Below are 27,697 nucleotides of genomic sequence, written 5' to 3' on the forward strand. Positions count from 1 at the left end.
TAACATAGCAGAATTTTTGGATAATTTTAGTCATCTTGAACCACACTAAAGCAACATAAGTTTAATGCAAATATAGTATGCTGATATAATTTAGGCTAATTGTGCTAAGATGTGTTAATAAGGTGTTTTGTGCAGGTCATGTGTGTTATAAGGGCTTTCACCTACATTAGGCCAACAGTGGTGCATTCATAATTATGCTTCACTAAACAACTCATATTTCAAATGTGAGTGATTATTAGAGATTATAAATTGTTTAATTGTACCGAAAACAATATACTTCCGGATATGGCTGTGCATTATCGTAAACACGGGTTCATTGGCTGACTTTACGAGCGCGTACCCACATCACTACAACGATTGGCCACAGAGGGTGTCAAATAGCGCTAAGTCCCTCCGCCATTATGAGTCATCTTTCTTCGCCTTGGCAAAACGGTTGTCTAAAAGCACTTACTTTATCCGGTTTCGGTAGGATTGCCCCTGAGGACGACGAAACGGCGCTTCGTGTTTGTGTCGTTCTATTTAGATATGATGTTTTCGGACCGTTATTACGGCCCGATAAGCCAGCATTCCTGTTGATATGTTTCAAGGAGCACCGTAAAACACTCGTCGCCATTTTTCCCCAGTCAAAGGTGACAGACTGTAGGTAGGTGGGGCTAAATGACGAAAAAGGAGTGTTGCCTTTTGATGACGCCACAGTCCATTCGCTGCCTTTATCACGCAGTTTATTTACTTTTTTAAAAGATAAATCAGTAGTTTGAAGAACTCACAATCAGGCAATATAATAAATGTCGTCACCTACCTAACTTATGTTAGTTAATTTTTGTAAAGGTTATAGAGGTCCTGTGTAATACAAGTATTACAACTTCAACTTAGCCTACACTTGACTGGTGCTGGTTCTCCACGAGGTAGACAAGCATTGCTTTCTGTAGGACGTTTGTATACTAATGAAATGTTAACTGTGGATGTAGCACTGATGCAGAAATACAATACCCATCGAATATAACAACCTTTACACTATCGTCGCAAAAATAGCTTTAGCACTTCTTTGTGGCGGAAGCGGCCGTGCGCGCTCTAACTCCGCGAGAACGCGCGTGGACGGGAAGTAGAGGAAAGACGGAAGACGCTGAGCCTCAACTCGACAACTTGTAGCCGCCAGACGATAGTTATACACAATGTTAGAAAGGAACTTGTAACTTATTTCGACATAGATTTGTTTTGCGCTGATCCAAACCCCTCGTTGATTTGTGTCGTCACCCGTCTTAATAATCTTTCTCCACATGACCCGGTGACTTGCCAGTTTTCAAACAGACGTTGCCTTCCTTCAACAACCGCCACAAAGTCACGTTGGAGTGAGGCGTTGTGAAAGATCGCAGACACACAAAATATACAGATTTTTACCAGTGCACGCTCAGTTTGTTGGTTAAAGGTCTTGTGGGGGGAGTTGGGACCGAGGAGCTGACACCGAGGCCTTCGCTCGGAAATAGGCTGCATGTGTGAAGACCGCGGCCGAGAAGAGACTCACTCATTGCTAGCGTAATAGCTAAACAAAAATGTCGGCCCAGGCTCAGATGCGAGCTATGCTGGACCAGCTCATGGGGACGGGTAGAGATGGTAAGCACAAATGCTGCTTGTTGTTGTTGTGTTTAGTGTCTTAGAAGACATTGCCAGGAGTTTATTGTAGTTGTTAGCATTAGCCTACATGCTGGGTGGTTTGTGTTGGTACCTAGCATTAGCCCGATTGCTAACCGTCGCTTGCATGCATTGCCTATCAAGCTAGCCGACATGAGGCTAGCTAACTACCTGTTGTTCACATGCAAGATTTAAAGCAGATTACGTTAACCTATTTTAAAGAGATGTCATTGCCTAATTGTCACTGCCTAATCTGCCTCGTTTGAGTTGTTTTTTTAATTTGCGTAACGCCTCTACAGGATAATTACACCTGTATGATGGGAAATTTAGCCAACTTTTCAATTTCACAAAGTTATGCAAACTGTTTTTACAGTAGGCAACCCAGTATAATGCAGTATACAAATATCGTCAACTTGTGTATGACGTATGGGAAATGCAAACGATTGTGTCAATGTGCATAGTCATGTGGTAAAAGTTGATGCTAACACAAAGTTGACATGCATTTTTTAAAATTAAAATTGTAACAAAACTAACCTAAATTATAACTTTGTGGCAAATTGGACTGGTTTTAGCCTTTATTACGAAATGGAAATTATTGAAATCGCCCCAGCATCTTTCGATTTTTCAATATGTGGCCCTCTGGAAAAAAAAAAAAAGAAAAAAAAAAGTAATCAGTAGAAAAAGTGGCATATACAGTCATCTGCCCTCCTCCCTTTCCCACTATGGACAGAGTTGTGTTTTGCAGTCTAACGGCTTTGGGGACAAATGTGTGTTTGGGGTGTATGTCAGTCACCGCGTTTACGTGCACACACAAAAAAACAGAGCATCGCTTTCCAATCTTAATCTACACAAAGATTATTCAGATGTGAGTTACACTTGATAATGTTAAATGTTTGTTTCCTTTTAATAGGTGACACCATGAGGCAGAGAATCAAATTCAGTGACGAGCGGGTCTGCAAAAGTCACCTGTTGGATTCCTGCCCTCACGACATTCTGTCAGGCACTGTGAGTATTATGTACACCACCACCACCCACGTGCTTGTATTGGCAGTTTGGCAGTCCACCTGTTAGATCTTTTGCTTTTGATAAAGCATACTCTGAACTCTGTAGCAGACAAGCATGTGTTTCAGAAGTCAAATGTGTCCTTAAAAGTGTCATGCAATCTTAATGTTGTTTCTATAAAATTATGTATCTTGGCAGGTTTTCAGGCAATTTTACCCCTTTTAATAAATAAGAATACACAATGATAAATAATAGTCAACCGACAGGTTTTAAGCATTCTGCAAGATGGGATACATGAAAATGCAGCCTAGTATGATTTTTTTTTTTGTTGTTTGTTTTGGGGGATAATCTTCTGTGGGCCAGTCTTGATGGATTGAAGTGAACAATAAAGTCTACACTGAAAATCAAAGCAGTACTTAATCCAAAGCTTAAGGTTTGTCCAGCACAAATTATGGTGTTCATTTTTCATGATTGATGCAACACTGTGGTGGCTATTTGAGTGTTAAGTTTATGAGAAACAGTAGGATTCTATGTACAGTCATCCCTCGCTAAATTGTGTTTTGAACATCGCTCCCTCACTCAATTTACGCTATTTTGTGGTTGACTACAGCCCATTATTAGTCCAAGAATACAGTTTTACATATTTTTTTGCCCAAATTAAGCATTTTCAAGCATAAAAATGGCTAGATGTACTAAAATGAAGCAGAAATGTAAACCATGAAGACAACAACTTGTGAATGTAGTATTCCACAGTGGTAACTAAGTGTCTAATTGTTCGGTGAGACCACCATCAAAGCACCACACTTGAACGACCGGCTTCTGTTGCAGGTTTAAATGATTTCACAACAGGCACAATAATAATAATCATCATAATCATAACACAGGTTACTGTGCGCTGCCATAGCCCACAACAAGCTATAACTCAACTCTGAACACCCAACGTCACTTCCTGTCCGCAATTGATTCTGCTCCCCTAAGAAGTAAAGTCATAAATGGCTTGTTTTCTCTGATTATATCTACTATATTGGGTAATACGAATGTAAAGGTGACTGTATGGGTCTTATTTCAAGTCGAGATGGCTGTAATAATGTTAAAAAAAACATTTAGGAGATCATAAACAGGTTTTCTGTGCCATAACTATGAAAATATTCCATTTATGAAGAAGGAATCCTACTTCACGGAAAATCACTTATTGTGGTCGAGGAAGTTGAACCAATTAACCAAGATAAAAAAAACGGATTACTGTATTATAGTTAAAATAAATTTAAAAAAGACCAAAAATGTTATTGGATTCATCATCCTAAAATGACTTCTTACCTCTGAGTCATCAAAATGTATGCAAGGGCGGTGTACTAGTGCAATTATCCAAAAAACAATTAGTGTAGTCAGGTTGTGTTGTTTGCTGTAAAATGCGTTTATTTATTCATGTGTAATTTGCTCTGTCCCCAATAGAGAATGGACCTGGGAGAATGTGTGAAAGTCCACGACCTGGCCCTCAGAGCAGACTTTGAGATTGCCTCCAAGGAACAGGAATACTTCTTTGAGCTTGATGTGAGTCATTAAGGGCATAAACACACAAGGGTAATACTACTCTGCTTAGGACCATGCTTCACCTAAAGTCCGGCACATGTGGCTAGTGTGAGCGCACGGATGCGCGCCTGGGCATTTAATTAAATCAAAGAAGCAACAGTGGACATTTTTTTTTCCTCCCTGTTTTGCAGGCTGCTGAACACCTTCAGTCTTTTATCGCCGACTGTGACCGCAGGACGGAGCTAGCTAAAAAGAGATTAGCTGAGACGCAGGAGGAAATAAGTGCAGAAGTGACCGCAAAGGTGACAATTACTATATCAAGACGGTATGTATGCTGCGCCCTTTGTGACACACAATGTCATCTTTTTCCTGTGTTTTCTTGTTAGGCTGAACGTGTCCATGAGCTGAACGAGGAGATTGGGAAGCTGCTTGCCCGGGCCGAGCAGCTCGGAGGGGAGGGGAATGTTGACGAAGCCCAGCAGTTGCTGGAAAAGGTGGAAACAACACGTGCCATGAAGAAAGAAGCAGAGGTCAGAAGATGATGCTGTTAAAAATGTGTTTGTTGGAACAGATACTAAAGCTGCTTGAAAGGCCCTTTAGTGCCTCTTAATTCCAATGTTCTATTGTCTGTTTTTACAGGATATTTACAGAAACTCCATGCCAGCTTCCAGTTTTCAGCAGCAAAAACTACGAGTGTGTGAGGTGTGCGCCGCCTACTTGGGCCTCCATGACAACGATCGACGTCTGGCTGACCACTTTGGAGGCAAACTTCACCTTGGCTTCATCGAAATTCGCGAGAAGCTTGAAAAGCTTAGAGTAAGGGGCTTCACTGAAATCACAAATGCAACTTTCATCAACCGACCTGGTATTCTCTTTAGAAAAGCTTAGAATGGCTAATTGCTTTTCCTTTTTTGAATGTAGAAAGCAGTTCTTGAGAAACAAGAAAAATTGCGAACGAAACGCAGAGAGGAACGTGAACGAGAGGATGAGCGAGAGCGGCAATGGGAGCTGGAGCGAGAGCGGGACAGGGAGAGGGAGCGAGAGTGGGAAAGAGAGAGAGAACGCAGGAGGTAAGAGATGAGCAAGCATCGATCGCTCGTATTTCTGTATGTTCTACCAGATAGAATCATCATCTTGTGTATGATGTTTGTCCATTCAGGTCGAGATCCAGAAGCGCGGACCGATACAGGTATACTTGCTACGTATTTCCACATTCTCATATATGAATAAATCCATCTTTTAGGAGAAGGTCTGATGCTTAATGTGTTCTTCTCCTGGTAAAACTTAGGGAAGGAGGCAGTTCGTCCTCGCACCGTTCAAGACGCCACCGGTCCTCTCGGCCCAGAGAGGAGGGAGGGGACCGGGATCGAGACAGAGAGAGGAGGCATAGACACAAGGACAGACACCGCTCACACTCGCACTCTCACAGGCACAAAAGAAAAAGGTTGGACGCTCACTGAAATCTTACAACACCTTCCCTGAAGACTGTCCTTCTCACTTCAACATTGTTCACGCAATGGAACCTTTTCAGGGTGAACATTGTTCACACAGGTCTGACCTTCTGTTGAAATAGAAATTCAAAATGAGGCATCATAACACCATTATACATGGTACAGAAAATACAATGGGAAAATAAGTTAAGTGCTGTTGAAAATTTGGTATTTGGAGTAAGGATCACGCAAAAAAAGGCAAAGAAAATGTTTAAACAAACATAGATGCACACTGAGCTAACAAGAAAATCAATTAACTGAAATATGCCATGCATTTACACTTGCAACCTAGGCCTCATTACTGTGAAACCTTTGTTCTTTAAAACATGCCTGTTGTATGGCTAATGAAATGTGTTTTATGAAAGTTTCCTTCCTGCTTGTCGTCCAGGTCCTCCCGAGACCGATCATCTCACACCCGTGATGTGGAGTCCTCGCTGGCCCAGGAGCGAAGACAGGAGGGCACCCCCGAGGAATGGTGTGAAAAAAGGGCAGAGTACAGAGACTGGGAGGACCGGGAGAGGTCCACCTCCCCAGACATGGCCAGACAGGGGCAGTGGGAGAGGTCCCTGTCCCTTGAACGTGAACGACATTCCAGCTCAGAGGAGCGGGAGTCCGGGGAGATATGAAGTGTCTCTTGATGTCATCGCATTGTTTTGTTAAAGAATAAAGGAGACTTGAGTGTGTGCTCATATTAAAGGTGGCATGTGTATATTAGCAGGGTGGATGGGTTGAACGGTAATGTGGGAATGAGGGGATGTTGTCAAGCAAAGCAACTTTTATGACTTTGAACTATGAGTGGTGTACATTTAAATTTTTTTACGCCATTACCAACTGTTTACTTGGCTCACGAGGTGTATTTTTCATTAGTTCAACATTCAATGCTACTCATTTGGAATCTTAAGTTTCAGTCGATGTGGCTCATGGTACAGGGGTTGGCGATGATGATGAAGTCCAGTTTAAACTGGGATGGGAGACATTTGTATTTTTGTTTGCTTGCGGTCAAGCCATAACAATTGCATTTGATAAATCTGGTACAAGCATTGACTTTGCCTTTAATTCATGATACTCACGAGTGCCACCACTCTATATGACGTTGCGTGCATGTTTACATCCTTCCATGATGCCGAGGGGCTGTGTGTATTTAGGAGGTCGGGCGAGGGTTCTACTTTGCTGTGCTTGCATAAAGTGAAAAATGTTACCGCTTCAATTTATGCAATGTGTTACAGACTTGTTTGCTACCCCTTTTTAATAAAACAAAGGAGTACCAGTTCACTTGTTTACTTTTGAGGTCTTTTTAAGAATTGGATTTAATTTTTTCAAAAGGATTACAAGCGCATCCCTCAAATTTCATGATTTTTCATCTTAAAATACAACACCATGTTAAATTTCCGTTATGTGTAAGAACAGCATATTGACAGTCAATTGTAGTGTACCGGGCGGCCTGTAGGTGGCAGTGAGCGCCTAAACATGCGGAAAAAACATGACGTCACATTTATTTGGAAAAGAAGCGCGCAGACAGAAATGGCGCAGGGAACGTATCACTGGACATTACTATATACTCTATTCGTTACATACCATTTGCGGAATTAGTGTCACCATGTCGTTACTGAAGCCATTCAGCAAGCTCCCTGCTTTGAACACCGCCAGCATATTGGTAAGTGTTACTTCTGATATTTACTTTACGGTGATGAATTGTCTTTGTGTGAGAATGTCATAAAACTGCACTTACTGAGTCCGTACAAACACGAGTAGACAAAAGTGTTAGGAAAGCAGGAGTTTTGAAAGTCACTAACTTTAGAACGTTATTTTTACAGGTCGTTTTACAGGCCGTAGCCGATCATACAATTCAAATCTTGTTTAACTTTTTCAACCACCGGAAGAAACTTTGCCACTTCCAGTATGCGGCATTGTATATAAAATGCCGCTTTTAACTCATTCAATACCAAATAGGTGTTTATACGTTGTTGTTTTTTTTTAACCCGAACGCTCGTTCCCAAAGACGTATTACGTTTTTTTGCGCTAGAGTCAAAAAGGTGATAACGCAAGTGCACAATAAAACAGGTCACGTTTCATGCAGTGTTAAGCCATAAAAACGGCCACAAGGTGGCAGAAGTTGCATTTGATAAGAGCTCGGCATGGATCTTTTGCATGTTTTACGACAGCAACGAGTAAGTGAGAGAGTAGCCTGCAGAAGGTTATGCATTGTAAGGACATTTTAACTCATACACATGCGCACATAATATGAAAAGTGTAAATAGTTCATGGTGTTGTATTTGTCAATGACCAATGTCCAAAACAGAGGAGAACCAGATGAAATGGATGTTCCTTCAACAAAGCAACAAATTGTCATTTTCCTACTTTGCAAGGCGGTGGATGTCCCACTGTATGGCAGAAACAACACCACACCCATCATCATCGTTAAGTTCACCAATAGGGAATTCAAAACCGTACTGCTGAAACAGGGAAAGAAGCTGAAAGGTACAAACGTCTACATCACATGTGTCAAACTCGTGCCCTGGAGGGCCGAGACGCTGCAGGTTTTCTCGCCAACCAGTTTCTTCAGCAGGTGATTTAATTAATGAGCTCCTTCCCTCAAACTGAAGGTGTTGATCATTAAAATCACCTGCTTTAGTGACTGGATGGAAAGAAAACCTGCAGTGTCTTGGCTCTCCATGGCATGAGTTTGACACCCCTGGTCTACATGAATGAGCATCTGACGAACGCAATGCTGACATCGCCAAGAACGCATGAGACTTGAGGAAGATACAAAGCACTTGGAGCACCAACGGCAAAATCTACATCAAGCTAAATGGAGAACCAGTAGAAGCAAGAGTGCTTGTTGTCAAAAATATCAACGATCTGGATAAATATTAATGATCATATTACCATGACAGCAAGGAAAATGGAGGATATCACCCACAAAGAAAGAACCATGCAGTTAGAAGGATTACATTCAATAATACTTGGCATTTGATATCAATATTATGCAGCAAGAGCCTGCTCATCAAGAAGTACTGGAATTGGGAACACGTGTAACTACACTCACAGTACAACACGAAAGACAGCAGGACATGGAGACCTGGAAGTGGAAACCTTTAGCTATCCAGACTACAAATGATTGGACTGGGGAATGGTATAGATCCAGGCCAAAACAGGGGAAAAGGAATAACTTTTTTTGTGTGTTTTTTGTTTTTGTTTTGTTTGGAAAAAAAACCCACAAACATATTTTATTGAATGGAAGAATAATGTAAATAACGAATTAGTGCATGTTGAATACAGCAAGTGAACAAATGTATTAGCAACTGATCAAACGTAGAGGGGGTGGGATTTAATAAGCTCTACTTCTTCCTACTCCTTTTCGGACATGTGGATCTCCAGACTGTGTGGCCTATGTGACTGTGTGCGAACCACTCAGCCAACATGCGGCCTCCATTTCAAGTCTTTGTAAACAAAATTGCACTTCACTTTATAATGAACACTTGGTATTATTCCTTAACAGGAACGCAAATTAATGAAGCTATAGGGGTGATGCCTGCTGTTGCATGGCGTCATGCGGGACGCAGTCGGTCACAGCAGGTTTCATGAAGTGGTGGTGACAGTACATACCCATGAGTAATCAATGCACGTCGCGCATACTATTGTCATGCACTACACGTTAACTTTGTTCACCGTAAGCCGTGCAGGAGCGTGGTCAGTTCGTGCCAACGTGCACCATTTTCGGTAACGAGTTGCATACCAAGTGCGTCATTTATGTGGAAACAGAACGCAAACAGTGTGCAAACTAGTCTTCAAGCTTTTCAGGCGTGCCATAAATACATACCCCGAAATAAACGACACGCATTGCCACAGCAAATTGCGGGACAATGCGAAGGGAAAATTTGTGAAAGTGTAAACGCTGCTTGCGCAATCGCCGGCGGCCCCGCCTCCACCCACTGGGACAAAGAGACTGAATGACTGACAGGAGGGTTCACGCACTCTGTTCATTCTGCGGTAGAAACACCACGCCCAGGTGGTCATACAAATGTACAGAGTAAACTCTCTTGTCATCCAGCCTGTTAGTGGAGAGAGAGGAGGAAAAAAAACCTCACATGCACAAGTCGATATATCGAGGCCGGCAAAATGATCAAATTAGTTTTTATTTATCGTGTGGTTAATTGATTTATTGATGGTCATGACAGGCCTAAAAGCAAGGCTCTTGTATGGGTCATAAAATGTGTGTGCTTTTATGAAGGTTTCCCTAAGAGTGTGCATCTTCCAGGTCATCTAGAGCTTTTAATGTTCCTTTTAATGATAATGTCATTATGTTAACATTTAAACACATGGTCCATAACTAACAAAAACAATAAAAGTTAATAGTTGGAACATTACATAGATTTTCTGCAACTTCAACATCAAGGTTCCATACATGGTATTATAGGTCAATGTTTTTACTACCTTCAGGCTTTTTCTTTTATGAAGTTGTATTGAAGTAAAAATATTTTATGCTGAAGTGTTTTTTTTTTTTTATTATTATTTCAGCTCGTGGAGAGAGAAGAGGAGTTTCAGCAGAGATTAGCTGACGCTCTAGTGAAGGAGGCGGCAGTCACGTTGAATGTGTGAGTAGCGCTTCATTCCTCAAACTGCTGATATTACGGAAAAATTTATTTTTAATAGGCATTTTGAAGTTTCTAGCTTACTGAGCTGTGACAGTGTTCCGATTTCAATAAAATGAACCATCATTGCCCTTACAAAGGAACTAATTGTTTTATGCTGCATTAGGTCTATCATGCCCAATGGGCTGTATTTATATGGCTCCTTGGCAGCAGTCAGGCCTCTTTATATGATCAGAGCTGATGGCTGCTTGCACATGCACAGTGCAAAGTGCTCCATCTTGGGTAATTAGGGAGTTCTCATTGTGGCGTTCAAGGACACAATGAGACACTTTCTACCATTACCAAACAGCCACTCCACCTCCTGGGCCCTGTAAATTGACAAGAGGGTCTAGATGAGTCACTGTTGGAGGTCGAAGAGCAGACTCTGAAGTGATACTTTTTTATTGCTGTTTTTAAAACAGGAGACTAGCAAAGACTCTGCCCTTCGAGCACAAGCACAGTCGTCCCAGGATAGACCTCGTTGTTTTTATCATTAACCTCACCTCAGAGCTCAGGTATGTTTTTAAAACTATACAGTCTATATTATACTGTAAAATCTGTACTTGTAAATCCTAATAGCATACTTAAGTTTCCTGTATTGTGCTGATATGGTGAACATCCGACTAATAAAAATCTTGTTATGGATGTATAAGAGGTCCCAATGTGACTTCTTTTTAACTGAAATGAATAATCTGACCTGCTAATTTTGAATTACATTTTTAGTAATTATTTTGAGCTATTTGTCTGTTACTCAATTTAATTAATGAAAATAATCAAGTGAGATGGAACATTTGTCGTTTTTTCCATTTAGTGGAATAGTTCTGCACACTAATATTTGCCAGATAATTGTACATGTGCACATATAGATTTTCCAGTGAAAACCAAACCCTCACTTTTATGTTCTTAAATATACTGATTTGAGGTTTATTAGTATTCTAGATTGACCAAGAGCACTGTAGCTGTTCATTAATAAAATGAATCCATCACTGTTTTGTGGTCACAGTCTACAGTCTGCGGAAGCTTCCCTCAAATATTTGGACCCTGGATATTTCCTCGGAAAAGTCTCCTTCATGGTCACCAACGGTATGTCAAAGGGGAGATAAAACAGATTGAAAGTATTTTTGTTGGTTGTCTTCAAAGAAGTCAAACTTAAGCCGCGTGTCTCTCTTGTGCCCTCATAGCTCGTAACGCCGCTGTCCCCATAGAGCGCCTGGATGCTGTCAGAAAGCTGGCTGCGTTGCACCGCTGCACACTGCTTTTTGCTGAGGATCAGGTTGGTGACGACTTTGGTCATAACGTACGTAGATGGACTGATGCATAGACAGCCGAATTTGCAATTTACATGTGAGCCTCATTTTCCTGAAAATACGGCGCATCCACCAAATGTAAAGACAAAAAAAAAAAGCATTTATACTGTAAAAGCCACACTTGTCTAAAAGCCACAGGTGTCTACGTTGTAACATGGAATATTTACACATAAAGACGCACTTGAAACCTTGCAGCGCTACCCACACTTGGTGTTCCCAATCAATCGTTAGCTGTTAACATGTGAAAGGATCTTCTACTATGAAGTGGACAGTGATAACTAGGTAGTGGTCTTATTATTGAGACTTCCTCCTCCCAATAAGCCTGCCTCTCCCTTCCTTGCAGCGCCCCTTCCAATGTGTTGAAAACCACAGAGATAAAAGTAGGCAGTTGCTTTTTATTACTGCATTGTTTCCCATACATTCGTTTTAAAATTCTTTAGTCTTACATACAGTATGTAAAAAGAATTTTACAGCTCTGATAAAAATGTAACAACAATAGATTGCACATTGCACCTTTTGATGAGCTCTCTTGCATCACACTTTGAATTTATTACTTTTTGTTAACAGGCATACAGTGTGAAATGTGTTAGCCAAACAATACATTTGTAGTAATCCGTTGAGTTGTCTGTCATTTAAAAAAAAAAAAAAAATTTAAAAAGCTTCATGAATATTGCGCTTTTTACATTTTTTGTTGTTTTTTTTACAGTCATACAAGTGCGAAAAGTAGTTAATTGTATGGTTAAAAAAACAACACATTACATACTCGTCCTTTTGAGTCGCTGCCCGTCTTTTTGCATCACACCTTGGACATACACCTACTTTTTGACTTTTTTTTGCCAATAAATATCCAATCTATTTATCTAACCTACTTCTTGAACCACTGCGATTGGCTGGCAACCAGCCCAGGGTGTACCCCGCCTCTCACCCGAAGTCAGCAGAGATAGACTCCAGCATACCCCCGCGACCCTAGTGAGGATAAGCAGCATAGAAGATGGATGGATGGCCTCCTTGAACCATTCAGTTCCAATGTGACATTTGCATAACCAAAATTATTTTCACGTCTTGTACTTCTGCAAGGCTCGGGAATGAGCATGTTATAGGGATAGCATCGGATCAGCTCGTACACACACACACACACGCACACGTTCTGCTTAACCGATTTTCATTTTCCATAGTCTTAATATTTTTTCCCTGCAGACAGCAGATGGTGCGGCCAGTGCGGCGGAGAGGCTGCTGAGCATTCTGAAGGTGGCGGCCGGTCTGGTTCCCATGACGACAGCTCTCTATCTGTCACACCTGACTTTGTGCACCGTGCCCTCAGACATCGATGAGATGGGCTTTGATTAGCTCCCATGACCGGAGTGGCATGCTCCTTTGACTTTTCCATCAGTCTGTTCTTTTGTACTGGTACACTGACACTGATGCTCTGTTACTTATTTACAGTGTGTAGCCTCTCATCTTCTTAGGATTTTATCTTTCATCAGGTTGTCTTCTCCTTTCTGAGAACCTGTGAAGTCCAAGTATGAACTGGGTACAATTATTTGGTACACCTTCATACACCTCCACAATACAGAAATTCTGCATTTATAAACGTACCACTATTTAGTATTACCGTATATAAGATGCATATAAGACGACGCTGACTTTTCGAGACCCATTTCAATGTCACAACTGGTAGATTAAAAAGGATATCGTATTTCTTAGCTGCACCATCTTTTTTGGGGGGGAATTTTCCCTAGCCACAATCCTTATGTGAAACATGACCACACGTCTTTCGTTTTTCTGTGCGTTCTAAAGACAGGAAAAACAGCTAGCTTGTGGGAGCTAACAATGCATGTAACGTGCCATGCCTATTTAGACAAAAAAGCCCTAAAAAAAACTCTCCAAAAAACGACAATGTTCTAGTTACATAACTGACCTCTATATAAACTGAGCTACAGTGACTGTTATTGTCGCTGCTAACACGAAGAACAGTTTTTCTGGTGTACTGACACAGTGCCTCATGTCTCTACCGAGAGGTAGCGGGCCCACTCCAAAACAATGTGATAGGACACCAGTCTGTAGTGACTGGGAAACAAGAACGAGCATATGAACAACTACGAATAGACAACCAAATTATCTGTAAAGTATTAGCCCACATTGCATGTTTTGTTTGTACACGGCTAGATGGACTAACAATTCTTTCTTTGTTGTGATGCAATCTCTTGGAGCAATGTCCTCCTCGCCATATACATGAAGCCTTTCCATTCATGGTAACCACTCAGTGTAGCAGAAACACACGATTTCTGTCGTCATGGCTTGGCAAACTCCACATTTACACCACCAAGTCATGCCGGTCCTGACTCTCTCTCACCCCCACTCGACTTCTAAAACCTGTAGCTCATCTTCCGTATATACAGGCTCAAAAAGATAAGGTTCTGGATCCTCATTTGTCCAAAAGTAGTCGTTGGAGGCAGCTCTCACAAAGTCTGCCATGATTAGTAGTTGCAAATAGACATGCACTTTGATGTACCTGTTACTGCATGGTCACAGCATGTATATAAAACTTTGCTGGAGGTTTTTTAGAGGGCTTTATAGTCAAAATAGGTCTGTCCCATTACATGCATTGTTAGATCCATCATGCTGACTGTTTTTTCTCCCTTTAGAACACACAGAAAAGGGAAAGACATGCGTTCATGTTTTATATAAAGGTTGTGGATGATGGGCAAACTTTCAAAAAAGGTGAAGATTTCCTTTAAAGGATTATCACCACACTTTCCTGCCATGCGGCATTGCAATATCGGCTTTAATGCACCTATGCCAAACAACGCCATTTTTTTTTAGGTTGTCAGCCACTCTCTTTTTTAAAGATTTTTTTTTTATTTTAAGCTTGACGTGGGGCGCGGTTGGATCGTTGAGCTGCGTGAGCAAGACCTCTCACAGCATGCCATTGCTGCTGAGGTTGGATGTTAACTTCTTAAAAGATCCTGAGGGTTATGGAATAGTAAAAGTCAACAGGTAGACCCAAAACACTTCACTGGCCCTTAGCTGGAGGATCCGACTGGCTGTCTATCAATATGTGGGATTCTCGGCCCCGATTAAGGTTACTGGTGACAAGTCCAGTCCAGTAACCATCAGAAAGAAAAACCATGCAAAAGAAAGGATTTAACAAACAAAAGTGTCATCAAAGGCCTAGTCTCCTTCAATGTCACAAAATCGGAAATTGTACGAGCGCACCAATCATGGGACATTGAAAGGTGGAAGAAAGTTTTATTTTCTGATGAGGAAAAAATGTAACCTCGACAGTCATGTGGCTTCCAACTACTGGCATGACAAGGAGGTCCCACCTGAGATGTTTTCCACACAGCACAGTGAAGGCGGCGCTATCCTGTTCTTGAAATGTTTGTCTCATTCCCATTCCTTCTTTTTGCATTTTGAAGTGCTATTTAGAACCTCTTCAAGATCCAACAGTGCAAAATGGAAATTGTTGCAAACGGGTCTTAAAACTTTGTATGACATTTATTCATCTGATGGTGTAAGCAAACGTCTCTGACCAGTGACGGTGATCTTTTAAATCGGTATAAGATAAAATGATTTCTTCTTGTTTTTTGGTTCTCGCGGTGCAGTGGGTGAGACGCCAAGAGAGGAAAGGTGTTGATTGGGGTCTTCGTATCTGGTGTCACATCTGCAACCTGCACTAATGCACACACTCGTTCACTCTTAAAAGGTCATCATCTTGGCAATTATCCAGCATTCAAGTTCACATATACTGTTTTGTTGGTGCACACCAACACTGCTACTGCCATGTGTTCTTCAGAAATGAGGCAAAACTGAAACACACGGGGAGATTCTCTCATCTTCTCTCAAATGATGCTTGCCGCCTTTGAAGTTTTCTGTTAAACCTTGTGTGTGTTTCAGCTTTATGGCTCCCATCATCAACACCTTTTTGCACTTACAGGGCTGGTTGAGTCATGAGCTGCATAATCTAATGGGCTCCAATACAATCATTGTATTAACCATTCTGCCCTTTCAATGATGATACCGCTTAGTTGATTTGAAAGAGGTATTTAACAACGTGCGTGCCGTTTTGAACTGAGCCCCATCACATTCACACTGATCAGTTGATTACAACGGAAAGAGCTTAAGTGTATGAGTCTATGCTGTGTCCTTTTCTTAATGGGTTTTTTTTTTGTTATGACTGTGTATTTGTGTAACCCGTTTGGTTCGTTCCTGCACATGCCTGGGGCTTGAACCACAGTCCACTGAGTGATATTTGAGAGCGCTTGCTAAAAGCTCGAGCTGTCGACTCGATGTCCAGTGCAACTCTTAAGGCGTCAGGGAGTGAGGTTTACCGACGTTCTTTCACACAGCTGCACCAGTTGGCGTACGTTACGCACAGCCAGTAACACAGAGGACATGGAAAGTGGCTTGTGAGTGTCCGAGATTTTCAAAATCCTAAAAGTTGACATATTTTCAAGATGGCCATCAGCCTGTAAAGCCAGGTTTTTTATATTTGGCCTCATTGTCAGCCATTAAGATGCCCATAACGTTTTTCATAGCCAATTGCCCGGTGCCATGAAGCCCGACCTCCTCCTCCGTGACCTTAGCAATGACCTCTTGAGATCGGCTGTGAAGAGCCGAACAAGTGCAAGTAAAACGAACCACGCTGACTGTCACTTATACAAATACCTTGACGTTATTGATGGATATCTTGTGTTTAACGGCATGACTTTTGGCCAGATGTTTGAGAATAGCAGAGTGGCTACCTCTGGCCTTCAGCAGATCTCCCAATTTCTTCAACACAGTGGGGACACACATGGACGGAAATGCCAGAATCCCCAGCCAAGGGAATGTCTGCAAATTTGGGCCACACCAGGGTGCTCGTTGTATAAACTATGGAGACGAAGAAGCGGTTGTAAACTCACATTGTTGAATGGTTTGTCCTGGATTGAATCTTATTCCGAAACCTATTAACAAAGTCAGAGCCAGACCTCCATAGGTGTTGCAGTCTGCCTCTACTGGGCCCCAGAACTTGAGAACCATGTCAAAGTCTGCCATGACCTGAGGACATAAAGGAAATAAACTATGTGGGTGGAAAAGATTAGAAACGCTTGGGAATAAAAGCTAATTGGAGGAAAATTCAAAGGCAGAGGAGAAGAAAAACAAAGACTATTATCCTTTTGTTCCAGAGTTACGTTTAATGGCCAGCAGCCATGAGGCATTGCATTTAAACTCATTATGAATACATTAGTAAAGCTTTGACCTCAATGTAGCTGCATAGTGTGCATCCTGTTCATGAATCATCAAGGACAGCAAATGCAGCTCTTCTTCAAACATGTTTTTAATATTAATCAACTGAACTTCTGCCAACATAAACAAAAAACCTGCATTTAAATATTAAAATTATGAATCCAGTTAAACTGGCAGTACCTACCTGTGGCGATGTAAATTATCCTACCAATATCCTATAACCAATTCTTCTTGGTCCCGCTCAAAAAATTTACCTTTTATACTTTCTTGCTATGTCCCACCGTCAAAGTATTCCACCACCACCCACTTTCATCCATATGCATATCTCTTAAAATTATCATACCAAATTATTATTGACCTCCACTTTAATCCAGTCTTAATAGTACTATTATGTGTTTACTATTTACTATTATTTGTTTTCCATTTGTTTATTACTCAGAAAATAAGCTGAGGTGTTATAATGGATCTTTTCAACTCTATTGTAGTTTGTTCTGTCTTGGACCTACTGGTTGGATGCCAATTCACCCTCTTTGTGAGCAAAATTTGTGCAATAACTTGATGCGTCCATCTTTGTGTTCTCTGACCCTAACCCCAGAGTGGTGAAGCATTTCATACACCAGTTTCAGTTTAATACTCAACACTACCTGTTAGCTCTCCTCATAAACACAAAACAGCCTTATAATGTATATATTATAGTTATACATTATATACTGTATACACTCCAGATAAAAATTTTAAGACCTGTTGAAAAATTGCAATATTTTACATTTTTCACTGTTGGATCTTAAGGAGTAGAGCTTCAAAATGCAAATAGAAAAAAAAGAGTAAGCAATTTATTACAAACAACCATTAAACTGAAATAGGCTGTTCATCAGCTGATCAAAAGTTGAAGACCATAGTGCAAAAAAACCTCCTAAACCTAAAAGAGAAACCAAATGTTCAAAAAAATAACTCAGTAATGAGTAGCTGCACCCTTCTTGTTAATCACCTCAAAAATTGGTTTGGGCATGTTTGATGCTAGTGTTTCCAGGAGGCTACTGGGAATGTTGCTACAGGTGATGAAGAAGTCTTCACAGAGGGCATACTGTGTCCATTTTTCTAAACCTCCCTTTCCATCCATCCTCAAATGTTCACAACTGGATTTTGATTGGATCCTACACTTGCAGGCTTTTACTATTATTTTAAAACACCACATACTCAAAAGTAAAGCAGAATAGCAGCTCAAAAACCTCAATATTGAAATCTCTTATAATGTAGATTTTATAATTATATAATGAAGATTAGTTGTCACAACCAAATAATTATTATATAATAATGATAATGTATAATCATATTAATTATTAGCAGAAATTATTATAAGGATTAGTAGTCGTCCTAGTCGTAGTATTATTATTATTATTATTATTATTATTAATACATAAAGAATAACTGAGTGAAAGGTAAGTCCCTCCTTTTTGAACGTTGATTGGTTTACACCGTAACTCCACATCTGCGTGTGTCCAATTGAGTTTTCGTACATGTCACGAGGTAAAACTAACCCGGAAGAGGACCGTATAGGGCGAAGGCGGCATTTCACCCAGAAGTTGGCGTAATTGTTCTGTTTTTGTTCAGCGTTTTCTCGTCTTAAATAAATTATGTGCTGAGCAAAGCTGTAAGTGTTCTCCGATGTTCCGAGTTTTAAAAAACGTCAGAAACCTGTCGACCGCTGCAATGACACAAACGGGTAACCACTGGCTGCTGTTAACGAAACGACTGTTAATGGTTGTTGTTTATAGTACAAACGATAGAAAATGCATTTTAAATCAAGAGAAACAATTGAGTGAAAGAAATAGTATGTAGGCTATATGAGGCTTATGGTAATTGGTTTGTCCAGAACTCTCTCTACCAGTTCCCTGGGGAGAAATCAGAGGTAAAATTTGGGGTCCTGATGATGGCCGTCCTGTGTTGTGCCTGCATGGCTGGGCTGACAACTGTGGCACCTTCAACACTCTTATTCCACTTCTACCCAAAGGTCAGTGATCTTGTCAGCGAACATGTGAACTTGTATACTTCCTGTGTTCATATTTGTTTTGAATAATCAGACTGTGAAAAACAAGTCTGCCAGCTTCCTACCACATTCCAAAAATATGCAAGTTAATTGGAGACTCTTCAATTGTCCATAGGTGTGAATGGTTGTATGTTCCCTGTGATTGGCTGGAGACCAGTTCAGGGTTTACCCCTCTTCAGTGAAGTTAGCTGGGATAGGCTCCAGCATACCTCTCCGACCATAAATTGCATAGAAACGAATAAACTGTAGTGTGTCGATAATTCATCACTAGATATATTTTGTCCGACAACTACTTAATGTTGCCATGTTAAACCCAAATGGAAAAATTACTACTGTTCTTTTGTTTCATTTGTTGAGCCGAGCTAAGCCTCTCACTCTCTACTTCCTGCCAGAGTGCCAATACGTGGCGGTGGACCTGGCAGGTCACGGTCAGTCCTCACATCGTCCTCCTGGGGTCTTTTACGCCTTTTCTTCTTATGTGGCTGATATTCGCAGAGTTGTAGATGGTGAGTCATATAGTACCTTTAAATACATGGAGGTGTAACTAGAATATTAAGCACATAAGCGTTTTACTCCGAATATATGACAATGTGAAAACAGATGCAAGCGTTAGTGTTGTGTTCTATTCAATTTCATTTGCATGAAATTGTTCTCACCTGATACCTTCTGATTATAAAATAGAAAAAGTCCAATAACCTCTTATTGATTTCAATCACATTGTCCAGTCGTGCTAACAATCTCTGATGTTCCATGGCAAGTAAAACCAATCTAGGATGTAGTTCTTTGATGAGATGCAGTACCTGCCTGATGATCTGTGAAATTAACTCCCACAGCTCTCCGCTGGAGCAGATTCTCCATCCTGGGCCACAGTATGGGTGAGCATAGCCTTGCACTGAGAGACACATCCTTTTAACTATTGCTCTTAGGTAAATGTCCACATCTCCCGCTTTGTTTTTCAGGTGGTAATATCGCTGGGATGGTGAGTTGTTTGTGTACTCTTTTGCCTCTTGTTTGAAGGCTTACTTCGAACATATTAAAATATTTAGTGCAATAAAAATTCCAAATCCAATAGAGATATCACAAGTTTTCACTTACATCATTTAACATGTCCGAAAAGGAGTAGGAAGAAACAGAGCTTGTCTGATTCTACCCCTGTTTCGTCAATCACTGATATATACAGTCGTCCCTCGCCACTTTGCGGTTTGAATTTCGCTGTTTCACTCTATCGTGGTTTTTAAAAAAATATATTCATTAATAAATCATGCTGTTTCGTGGTTGAATACGAATTATGATTAGTCAAAAAATATGCATATTCAAGCAAATTTGATGTATTTTTTTGTGGGGCTGTAACATGATTAAATATTTGAATCAAATTAATCATGATTAGTCACCGGGGTCCAACATACCCCCGCGATCCTAGTGAGGATGAGCGGCATAGATGATGGCTGGATGGATGATTAATCACTATTTGCAACTGTTAGCCGCGATTAAATGAGGAATTACTGGATTACCATCGTCCCTGGTTTATCGTGGTTAATTGGTTCCAGACCACGATAAGTGAATTTCCGCGAAGTAGGATTCAATACTAATAAATTGAATATTTTTATAGTTATGGTATACAAAACCTGTTTACAATCTTTTAAATACCGTTTTCAACGTTATTAGAGCCCTGAAGATATGAACCCCATATCGTAGATATAATCAGAGAAAATAACACATGTTAGACATGGAAGATAAAAGACTCACACGTTTTTGGACAGTGTACTTCCTGCTATCCTGCTATTCTCCTGTTGTTTCATCAATGTATTATAATTGCGCCTTTAAATGGCTTTACACTTGTATTACCCAATATAGTAGGAAAAAATAAGAGTAAACAAGCCATTTAAGATGTAAATAACATTTCTGCTCGAGCAGTGTTACAATAAATGTGTTATCTAGGGTACTTTGGTAGCGGGTGGACAGATGTGCAGATAACTGGAAGTGATGTTCAGAGTTGAGTTTTAGCTTGTCGAGGTTTATGGACCCAAAGGCGCCTGTGTTGTTATTGTTATAATTATTCTGTTACCTTTATTGTGCCTGTTGTGAGATCAATTAAACCTGCAATTCGCTTAGTAACGCCTAGTGCCTATCTCAAGTAACAATTACTGACACCTAGTGGCCAATGTGGAGTACTACATTCACAATTAGAATGGTTCTTCTGCCTTGTATTTGTATTTTAGTTAATTTAGTTAGCTCATATATTTTTATACTTGATGCTTAATATAGGCCAAGATAAAGAACAATTTGCTCAAGTATGCATATTATATTACTACTAATAGGCCATATTCAACTACAAAACAGTGATCATTTATTAATAAAATAATATTAAAAAAGAAGAGTGAGCGCGCCATGTTCACACCACAATGTAGCGAGGGACGACTGTTTCATTTCTTTTTATTGTTTTTAGTCACCATTTGACTTTTTTGTGGTTTCATGACTTGACCCACCTTGTAATGTTTGCAGTTTAGTGCTCTTTTTCCTGAGATGGTGGAAGCTGTCGTGTTGTTGGACTCTTATGGATTCCTACCTACAGATCCGGTATGTCAGATACAAGGTGACCGAGATAGCCAGGGTCACAAAGTTTAAAACAGTACTTGTCACCTCTTAAGCTTTCTATGATTATTTTCGTGTAGTCCTGCGGTTTTCAAATTGTGGCCTAGTGAGCCTCCCCTCAGAGAATATAATACATTTAGGGGCTGGGGGCTCCTGGAGCATATTTTGTGGCGTTTTCTGCTCACCCCAAATTCAGTTTACTCTCTGTAAGAACTAAAAATCGATTCATTTTGCCTTTAAACATAACTGAGCAGGTTTAGAAAATATGTTCATGTTCTCAAGCTCATGCACCTCCCCTGAACCGTCTCACCCTTTGAAAACAAACTGCTGTTTTCAATTACTGACCCTATTAATTTGCATTGTTGGCTGTTTGTGGCAGTTAAGGCCAATCAGAACCCTATGGCACATGTACATAACTTTGCAGCATTATTGCTTGACAGTCGTCCCTTGTTTATTCGTTCCAGACCCGACCGCCTTAAGTGAATTTTTGCAAAGTAGGATTCAATATTAATAAATGGAATATTTTCGTAGTTAGAGCATAGAAAATCTGTTTTGACATTGTAAATATGTTTTTTTTTTAAACTATTATTAGAGCTCGTAGACCTGAAATAACACCCCTGTAGTCACTTTTACGCTCCTATACTTTGTTTACACCACATTGCTAATGCTCAGGCTACGGGATCACTGCAGGGACACAAGAGGCAGCCACGGCTTCAAGCATAGCATGCTAGCAAGGTAACTAGTTAGCCTCCATTTTATTTATTCTAAACTTAAGAAAGGGTTTCAAATGGAGTGGGGAAGAAGGACAAAGTAAGATGCCAAAAACTTAACACTTCCACACAGAATGGGAGGAGAACTTTTTTCACTCTATCATGTCAGACAGACTGATGGCTGACTTGACTACATGCAATGTTAAGGTCATGTAATGTAATGTCTCGTCTCGTCAATGTTTTGCGTTACTACTGACTCCTAGTGACCAGAATACTACATTTGACTTGTCTTTCAATATTTCTTGACTAATAATGGGCCACAGTAAACCACGAAACAGCGATCATTTATGAATTAATTAATTTTTGAAAAACCATGATAGAGTGAGGGAGCGATGTTTGAGCCGCGATGTAGCAAGGGATGACTGTATATGAAAGTAAGAACATTACTAATTTTTAATACTATCTGATGCTAAATCTTTGAGTAGAATGTCAGGTTGGTAAATAAATGTTACTAATTGTCTCTCTCAGTGACGTGTGGTGCATTTGGCACCGAGGCCTTCAGTGGGATGGCCAGAATTTATTTTTGCCAGACACCGTGAGAGCCAGTATCAAAAAGCAAAACAGTAATGAAAATAGTATCCACATAGTAAATATGTGCCATAGCGGGGATTCAATAGCTGGGAACTCCAACACATTAAGTAAGATAGCTGCGATCGCCGTGATACCAATACTCTATCAGTGATATTGTAAGTCCCTTTATCTTTGAATACATAGTCACCAATATGCCTGACTTACATTACTGCAAGTGACTTGGAGTTAGTGACTAATTTTCATCGGTGATTGGTGGTACACCGGTGCTTGTAAAGTTATTGCTCAGCCAAATGATGAGTGTGTATAGAACAGCTTGGTGATGAAATGTTCAGACGAAATACTGTAAATGAATCTTCGGTTCAAGGAGGACGATGAGGAGGAGGAAAATACGACGACAGGAGCAATATGTTTTAACAAGGATACAAAAACACTTCAGCAGAGAGGTGCCAGAACAAAGAGGCACATCAGAGAAGTGAAATACACCTGAACCACTTAATAAATTTTTGTGTCCAACCTACTAGGTTGATCATTAAAATTCTAACGAAATTTGAACTTTAAGAGAGTTTAAACAAGAGAGAAATGTGAGAAAATGCCTGTCTGAGAAAAGTGTATAAAATGTATGGTGAGGGGTTTTACAGCCTTAAAACATATATAATAATTGTAAAAAAAAAAAAATACAGCTGGCTACTTCACGGATTGCAGTTATTGCGGGCTATTTTGGGAACCTATCCCCACGATAAACGACGGAACACCGTACCACATTTCACCCGGAACAGCTGGGCTGCCTCACTGTCTTTCTAGGACAGGAATGCAATCTCAGACGTACTACTCTACCGTATATGTGGGTCAGTCTCTCCCTTGGCAAAACAGGGGAATTGGGGTACATTACTACATAGTGTGCAAGGTCGAGAATTATTTTAGGACTGCTGGCAGCGGATAAGAACGATCTGTCTTTTGGCGTAGAATAGTGTTCCTAATTCAATGATTTACCACTAAATGGTAGATCATGTGGGTGTTAGATGCATGAGAGAAATGTGGTGAGTTTTGTCCAATTTTTTATTATAGTATCTAATCAAATGTACCCTAATGTCTCAACACAATTTTCAGAAAGAATTGTCGACAGTGATGCGGAAAGGGATGGAAGATATGCTTCAGTTTGAAAAGAATCCTGAAAAGAGCGAGAGAGTTTACACCTATGAGAAAGCAGTTGAGAGGTATCGCCCCTTCTTGGTTTTAAGTTTACAAAAAAAACCCCAACTATTTAGTATAGTCTAGCGTTGACTTTTGCTGTTCTGTCTCAGATTGTTAGCTGCAAACCCGATGTTGTCTGAGGCATCTGTCTGCACCCTTTTAGAACGTGGTCTTGTTCAAGTTGAAGGAGGTTTGTCTTTACATATTTTCTACTTTTGTGTATCTCATACTAAATGATCTGTTTTTTTTTTTCTTCTTGAACTGCAAATCCACTGGGACCTTCTCGTGTAGGATTTGTATTTTCGCGTGACTTCCGTATTAATCTGGTAGGTTGCTGCTGAACTAGTACCACCTCATTTACTGTATCTCTAATGTTACATGCATTCAAGTATGTTATCTTTTATTTAACATGAAGAAAAACATAGCTCGCATCAGCTTGGAGCAGAGTCTGGAGCTGCAGTCGAAGATACAAGCCTCAGTTCTGGTGGTCCTGTAAGATATTAATTAATCAGTGAACAGCCACATATGCCCTGATTGTGGATCTGCCGTACAGTATTACTACATCGCAAAAGTGAAAATTTACATCTCATCTCTTTTTTTACAGAGCGGATGAAGGCTTTGAGAAAATATTTGCAGAAGCAGATCAAAAGAAATATACATCAGTGCTTCTGCAGGGCTTTAGATACCAAAATGTAAGTGTGTTCATGCAAAGTAGGTAAGCCTGCATGCTTCTGATTTATTTTTAGTGAGTGAGCCTGAATGTAGTTGTGCAGACCGAGTGAGACACAGACAAAATAACAACATAAATAGCCTGAGACAGAACATAATACTGATTGCCTGACTGACTGACCGACCGACTGACTGAATTCTGATGTTTTGTTGAAGAATTGATCCTGATTAATGTTACTACTGTATTATTCCAGCAGTCCCTTGTGTTAAAGTGTCATTGTCGAATGTAGAGGACTTTATTCCATCTGAGTACATCTATCTTTGTTTGTATCTTGTGCCTTTCAATTTTCTTGGAGTCAGAGATGATGTGATGTTAAATATTTTCCATTTCCTTGATGTCGTTGATAGCAAGTACTTTTTGCGGTTTGATGTAGATTTTATAGTTGCTGCTGCAGGTGCCTTTAATTTTTCCCTGCTTCCTTAAATTGTGTGCTTTTTATAGGATTAAATATGAATAAACTGAATATTTTAGTAGTAACCCAGAAAACCAGTTTATGACTTTCCAAATATGTTTTTTAACATTATTAGAGCGCTGTAGACATGAAATAACACATAGTCACCTTTACACTCCTATTATTCTTTGTTTATGGCACATTGCACAGGTTATGTGGATCGCTGCAGGGACATAAGAGACAGCCGTCGCTAGCATAGCAAGCTACTGAGCTAACTAGTTAGCCTCTCAAATTCACTTATTCAAAACTTCACATGCCGTGGGGAAGAGGGACAAAGTAAGAAGCCAAAAACTTACCACTTCCCCACGGAATGGGAGGAGAACTTTATTCACTCTTCAACCACGTCGGACATGCCATGGTTGACTACATGCAGTGTGAAGGTAATATAATATAACGTCATATCTCATCACTTTAACATTACTGACAGCCTAGTGACCAGAATACTACATATAACTTGTCTTCCAATACTGTTAATAACTGACTGCTAATAGGCCATACGTAGACAACCACAAAACAGCAATCATTTATTAATACATTTTTTAAAAAACGTGATAGAGTTAGCGAGCAATGTTCGAACCGTGATGTGGCGGTTCCTGAGTGTTTCCCAGGCCAGTCTCCAACGTGTCCTGGGTCTTCTCTTAGGCCTCCTACCATTCGGGCCGCCTCATCTGGCTCTTCTCAATGTGGAGGGGTGGCGGTTCTACTCCTGAGTTTCTCCCGGATGACAGTGCTTCTCACTTTATCTCTAAGGGAGAGCCCAGCCATCCTACAAAGGAAACCTTTTGGCAGCTTGTACCCGCAATCTTGTCCTTTGGTCACTACCCAAAGCTCATGACCATAGATGAGGGTAGGAACATAGATCGAGTGGTAAATTGAGAGTTTTGCCTTTCAGCTCAGCTCCCTCTTCACCACAATGGACAGATGCAGAGTCCTTATCGCTGCAGACGCCGCACCAATCCGCCTGTTGATCTCGTGTTACAGCCTTTCCTCACTCGTGAACATTCTTAAACTCCTCCACTTGTGGCAGGATTTTATCCCGGATCCGGAGATGGCACTCCGCCTTTCTCAGACTTGGAGGTGCTGATTCTTGTCTGAGCAGCATTACACTCGGTTCTGAACCGATCCAATGAGAGCTGAAGATCACGGCCCGATGAAGCCAGCAGGACCACATCATCTGCAAAAAACAGAGACCCTATCCTACAGCCACCAAACTGAATCCACTCAACATCCTGGCTGCACCTACAAATTCTGTCTATAAAAGTAATGAGCAGGATTGGTGACAAAGGGCGTCCATGGCAGTGTCCAACAATCTTTGGAAACGAGTCCAACTTATTGCCGACAATGTGGACCAAACTCTGACACCAGTTACAGGATACAGGATGTAAACTCCCATGCACCCTCAAGAAACCTGCTGAGAGTGTAGAGTTGGTCCCCAGTTCAACGGCCAGGACGAAAACCACACTGCATCCAAAATTCAACTATCAAGCGGACCCTCTTCTCCAGAACCCCTGAATAGACCTTACTAGTAACGGTGAGGAGTGTGATCCCACAATAATTGGAACACACTCTCTGGTCCTCTTCATAAAAGGGAGACCACCACCACAGTCTGCCAACCCAGAGGGGACCCATATCTAAAACATCTAAAATCAAATTTAAAAATGTCAGAAACGCGTGTATAAATAACAGCCAGGGTAAACCACAATAAAAACAGCTAAAAATTAAATGAAAAACTAAAAGAAAAGAAGCATTCAGGCAATCATTTTTATTTTTTAGTGCATGCAACTGTAGTGACAGACAGAGAAGCCGGTTGACAGAAAGTCATATTGGCATCTGCAGAAATGCAAAAAGCAGCAGTGTTGTGTAAGATGAATGTTTCATGTTTCATAAAGTAACCTACATAGTTGAGTCTGGTCAAGTTGTGCTAATGAGGATGAGATAAAAGATGCGCATGAATGCTAAACATTGCCTTGCTGGCTTAACGCTTCCTTCTTTTGTCTTTGTTTGTTTCCTCCCACACAGCACTCTGTGGTGACAGTACACGGAGGCCATCACGTACATCTGAATAACCCCGAAGTTGTCGCTCCGTTGGTGTCTGAATTCCTCCACAACAAAGTCTTGTCGTCCCCAGTCAGAGCAGACGAACTCTCTCCTAAGCTGTAGGAAGAACACATTACACTGCTTATTTCAACATTTGTTAATAAGGTGGACCTTACTTCTCATCTACTAGTTGCATGTTACTTGCTTGACTTGAATTTTTAACTGTTTAATAAATTTGAATGTATAGTATTGCTTTATGGTGTGAGCACAGTGAGTCCTTTGAGTACACAATGAGTTTTGTTTGTTTGTCAAGGTAAAAGTCCATATACGCTATTACAATTTTAATATGTAGTTATTACACTGGACCACATTTTAGGCCCTGCAGCTAGACACGCTCTTTAATACAGTCAAATTAAGAAGTACACTCATCTAGTCTCTATTGTTGCTTGTTGGTTATTCTATGGTTATTTTTCTGCTGAATTCAAATTTTTTGTCTGTCCAGTTGACTTGTGCAACCTGAGAAGACAGAA

General features: G+C 40.5%; 5 protein-coding genes across 6 annotated transcripts in view; 3 read left to right on the forward strand and 2 right to left on the reverse strand.

The window, feature by feature from the left end:
* Positions 1-654, reverse strand: part of smdt1b (single-pass membrane protein with aspartate-rich tail 1b) — a 1,398-nt gene extending 744 nt beyond the window's left edge. Inside the window, exon 1 of the mRNA XM_054779882.1 lies at positions 452-654. Coding sequence (XP_054635857.1) covers positions 452-613 — 162 coding nt within the window. The 5' untranslated portion in view covers positions 614-654. The remainder of the gene's footprint in view (positions 1-451) is intronic.
* On the forward strand, positions 426-6,910 carry zgc:158803 (LUC7 domain-containing protein). Its single transcript, XM_054779881.1, has 10 exons — positions 426-1,611; positions 2,540-2,634; positions 4,084-4,182; positions 4,353-4,463; positions 4,548-4,691; positions 4,801-4,977; positions 5,083-5,231; positions 5,321-5,350; positions 5,450-5,605; positions 6,040-6,910. The coding sequence occupies exons 1-10, from the start codon at positions 1,551-1,553 to the stop codon at positions 6,275-6,277; spliced, it is 1,260 nt and encodes a 419-aa protein (XP_054635856.1). The 5' UTR covers positions 426-1,550; the 3' UTR covers positions 6,278-6,910.
* Positions 6,911-7,117: 207 nt separating this feature from the next.
* Positions 7,118-18,110, forward strand: pane1 (proliferation associated nuclear element). The gene is made up of 6 exons (XM_054779858.1): positions 7,118-7,305; positions 10,170-10,246; positions 10,705-10,797; positions 11,286-11,365; positions 11,464-11,555; positions 12,787-18,110. The coding sequence occupies exons 1-6, from the start codon at positions 7,132-7,134 to the stop codon at positions 12,934-12,936; spliced, it is 666 nt and encodes a 221-aa protein (XP_054635833.1). The 5' UTR covers positions 7,118-7,131; the 3' UTR covers positions 12,937-18,110.
* On the reverse strand, positions 16,054-16,626 carry mb (myoglobin). The gene is given in 4 exon segments (XM_054779859.1): positions 16,054-16,182; positions 16,246-16,374; positions 16,376-16,461; positions 16,536-16,626. Coding segments are annotated over 4 exon segments (435 nt in total).
* A 226-nt stretch (positions 18,111-18,336) lies between the features above and the next one.
* On the forward strand, positions 18,337-27,407 carry serhl (serine hydrolase like). 2 transcript variants are annotated; one of them, XM_054779856.1, is made up of 12 exons: positions 18,337-18,541; positions 18,692-18,829; positions 19,258-19,371; positions 19,699-19,740; positions 19,825-19,844; positions 21,368-21,442; positions 23,866-23,972; positions 24,060-24,139; positions 24,241-24,275; positions 24,365-24,441; positions 24,554-24,641; positions 27,150-27,407. In XM_054779856.1, the coding sequence occupies exons 1-12, from the start codon at positions 18,484-18,486 to the stop codon at positions 27,288-27,290; spliced, it is 975 nt and encodes a 324-aa protein (XP_054635831.1). In that variant the 5' UTR covers positions 18,337-18,483; the 3' UTR covers positions 27,291-27,407. The 2 variants fall into 2 exon arrangements, with proteins under 2 accessions (XP_054635831.1, XP_054635832.1); XM_054779857.1 differs by lacking the exon at positions 21,368-21,442.
* The last annotated feature ends 290 nt before the right edge of the window (positions 27,408-27,697 follow it).

Source organism: Dunckerocampus dactyliophorus, chromosome 6, assembly GCF_027744805.1.
Source record: "Dunckerocampus dactyliophorus isolate RoL2022-P2 chromosome 6, RoL_Ddac_1.1, whole genome shotgun sequence".
Classification (NCBI taxonomy): Eukaryota; Metazoa; Chordata; class Actinopteri; order Syngnathiformes; family Syngnathidae; genus Dunckerocampus; species Dunckerocampus dactyliophorus.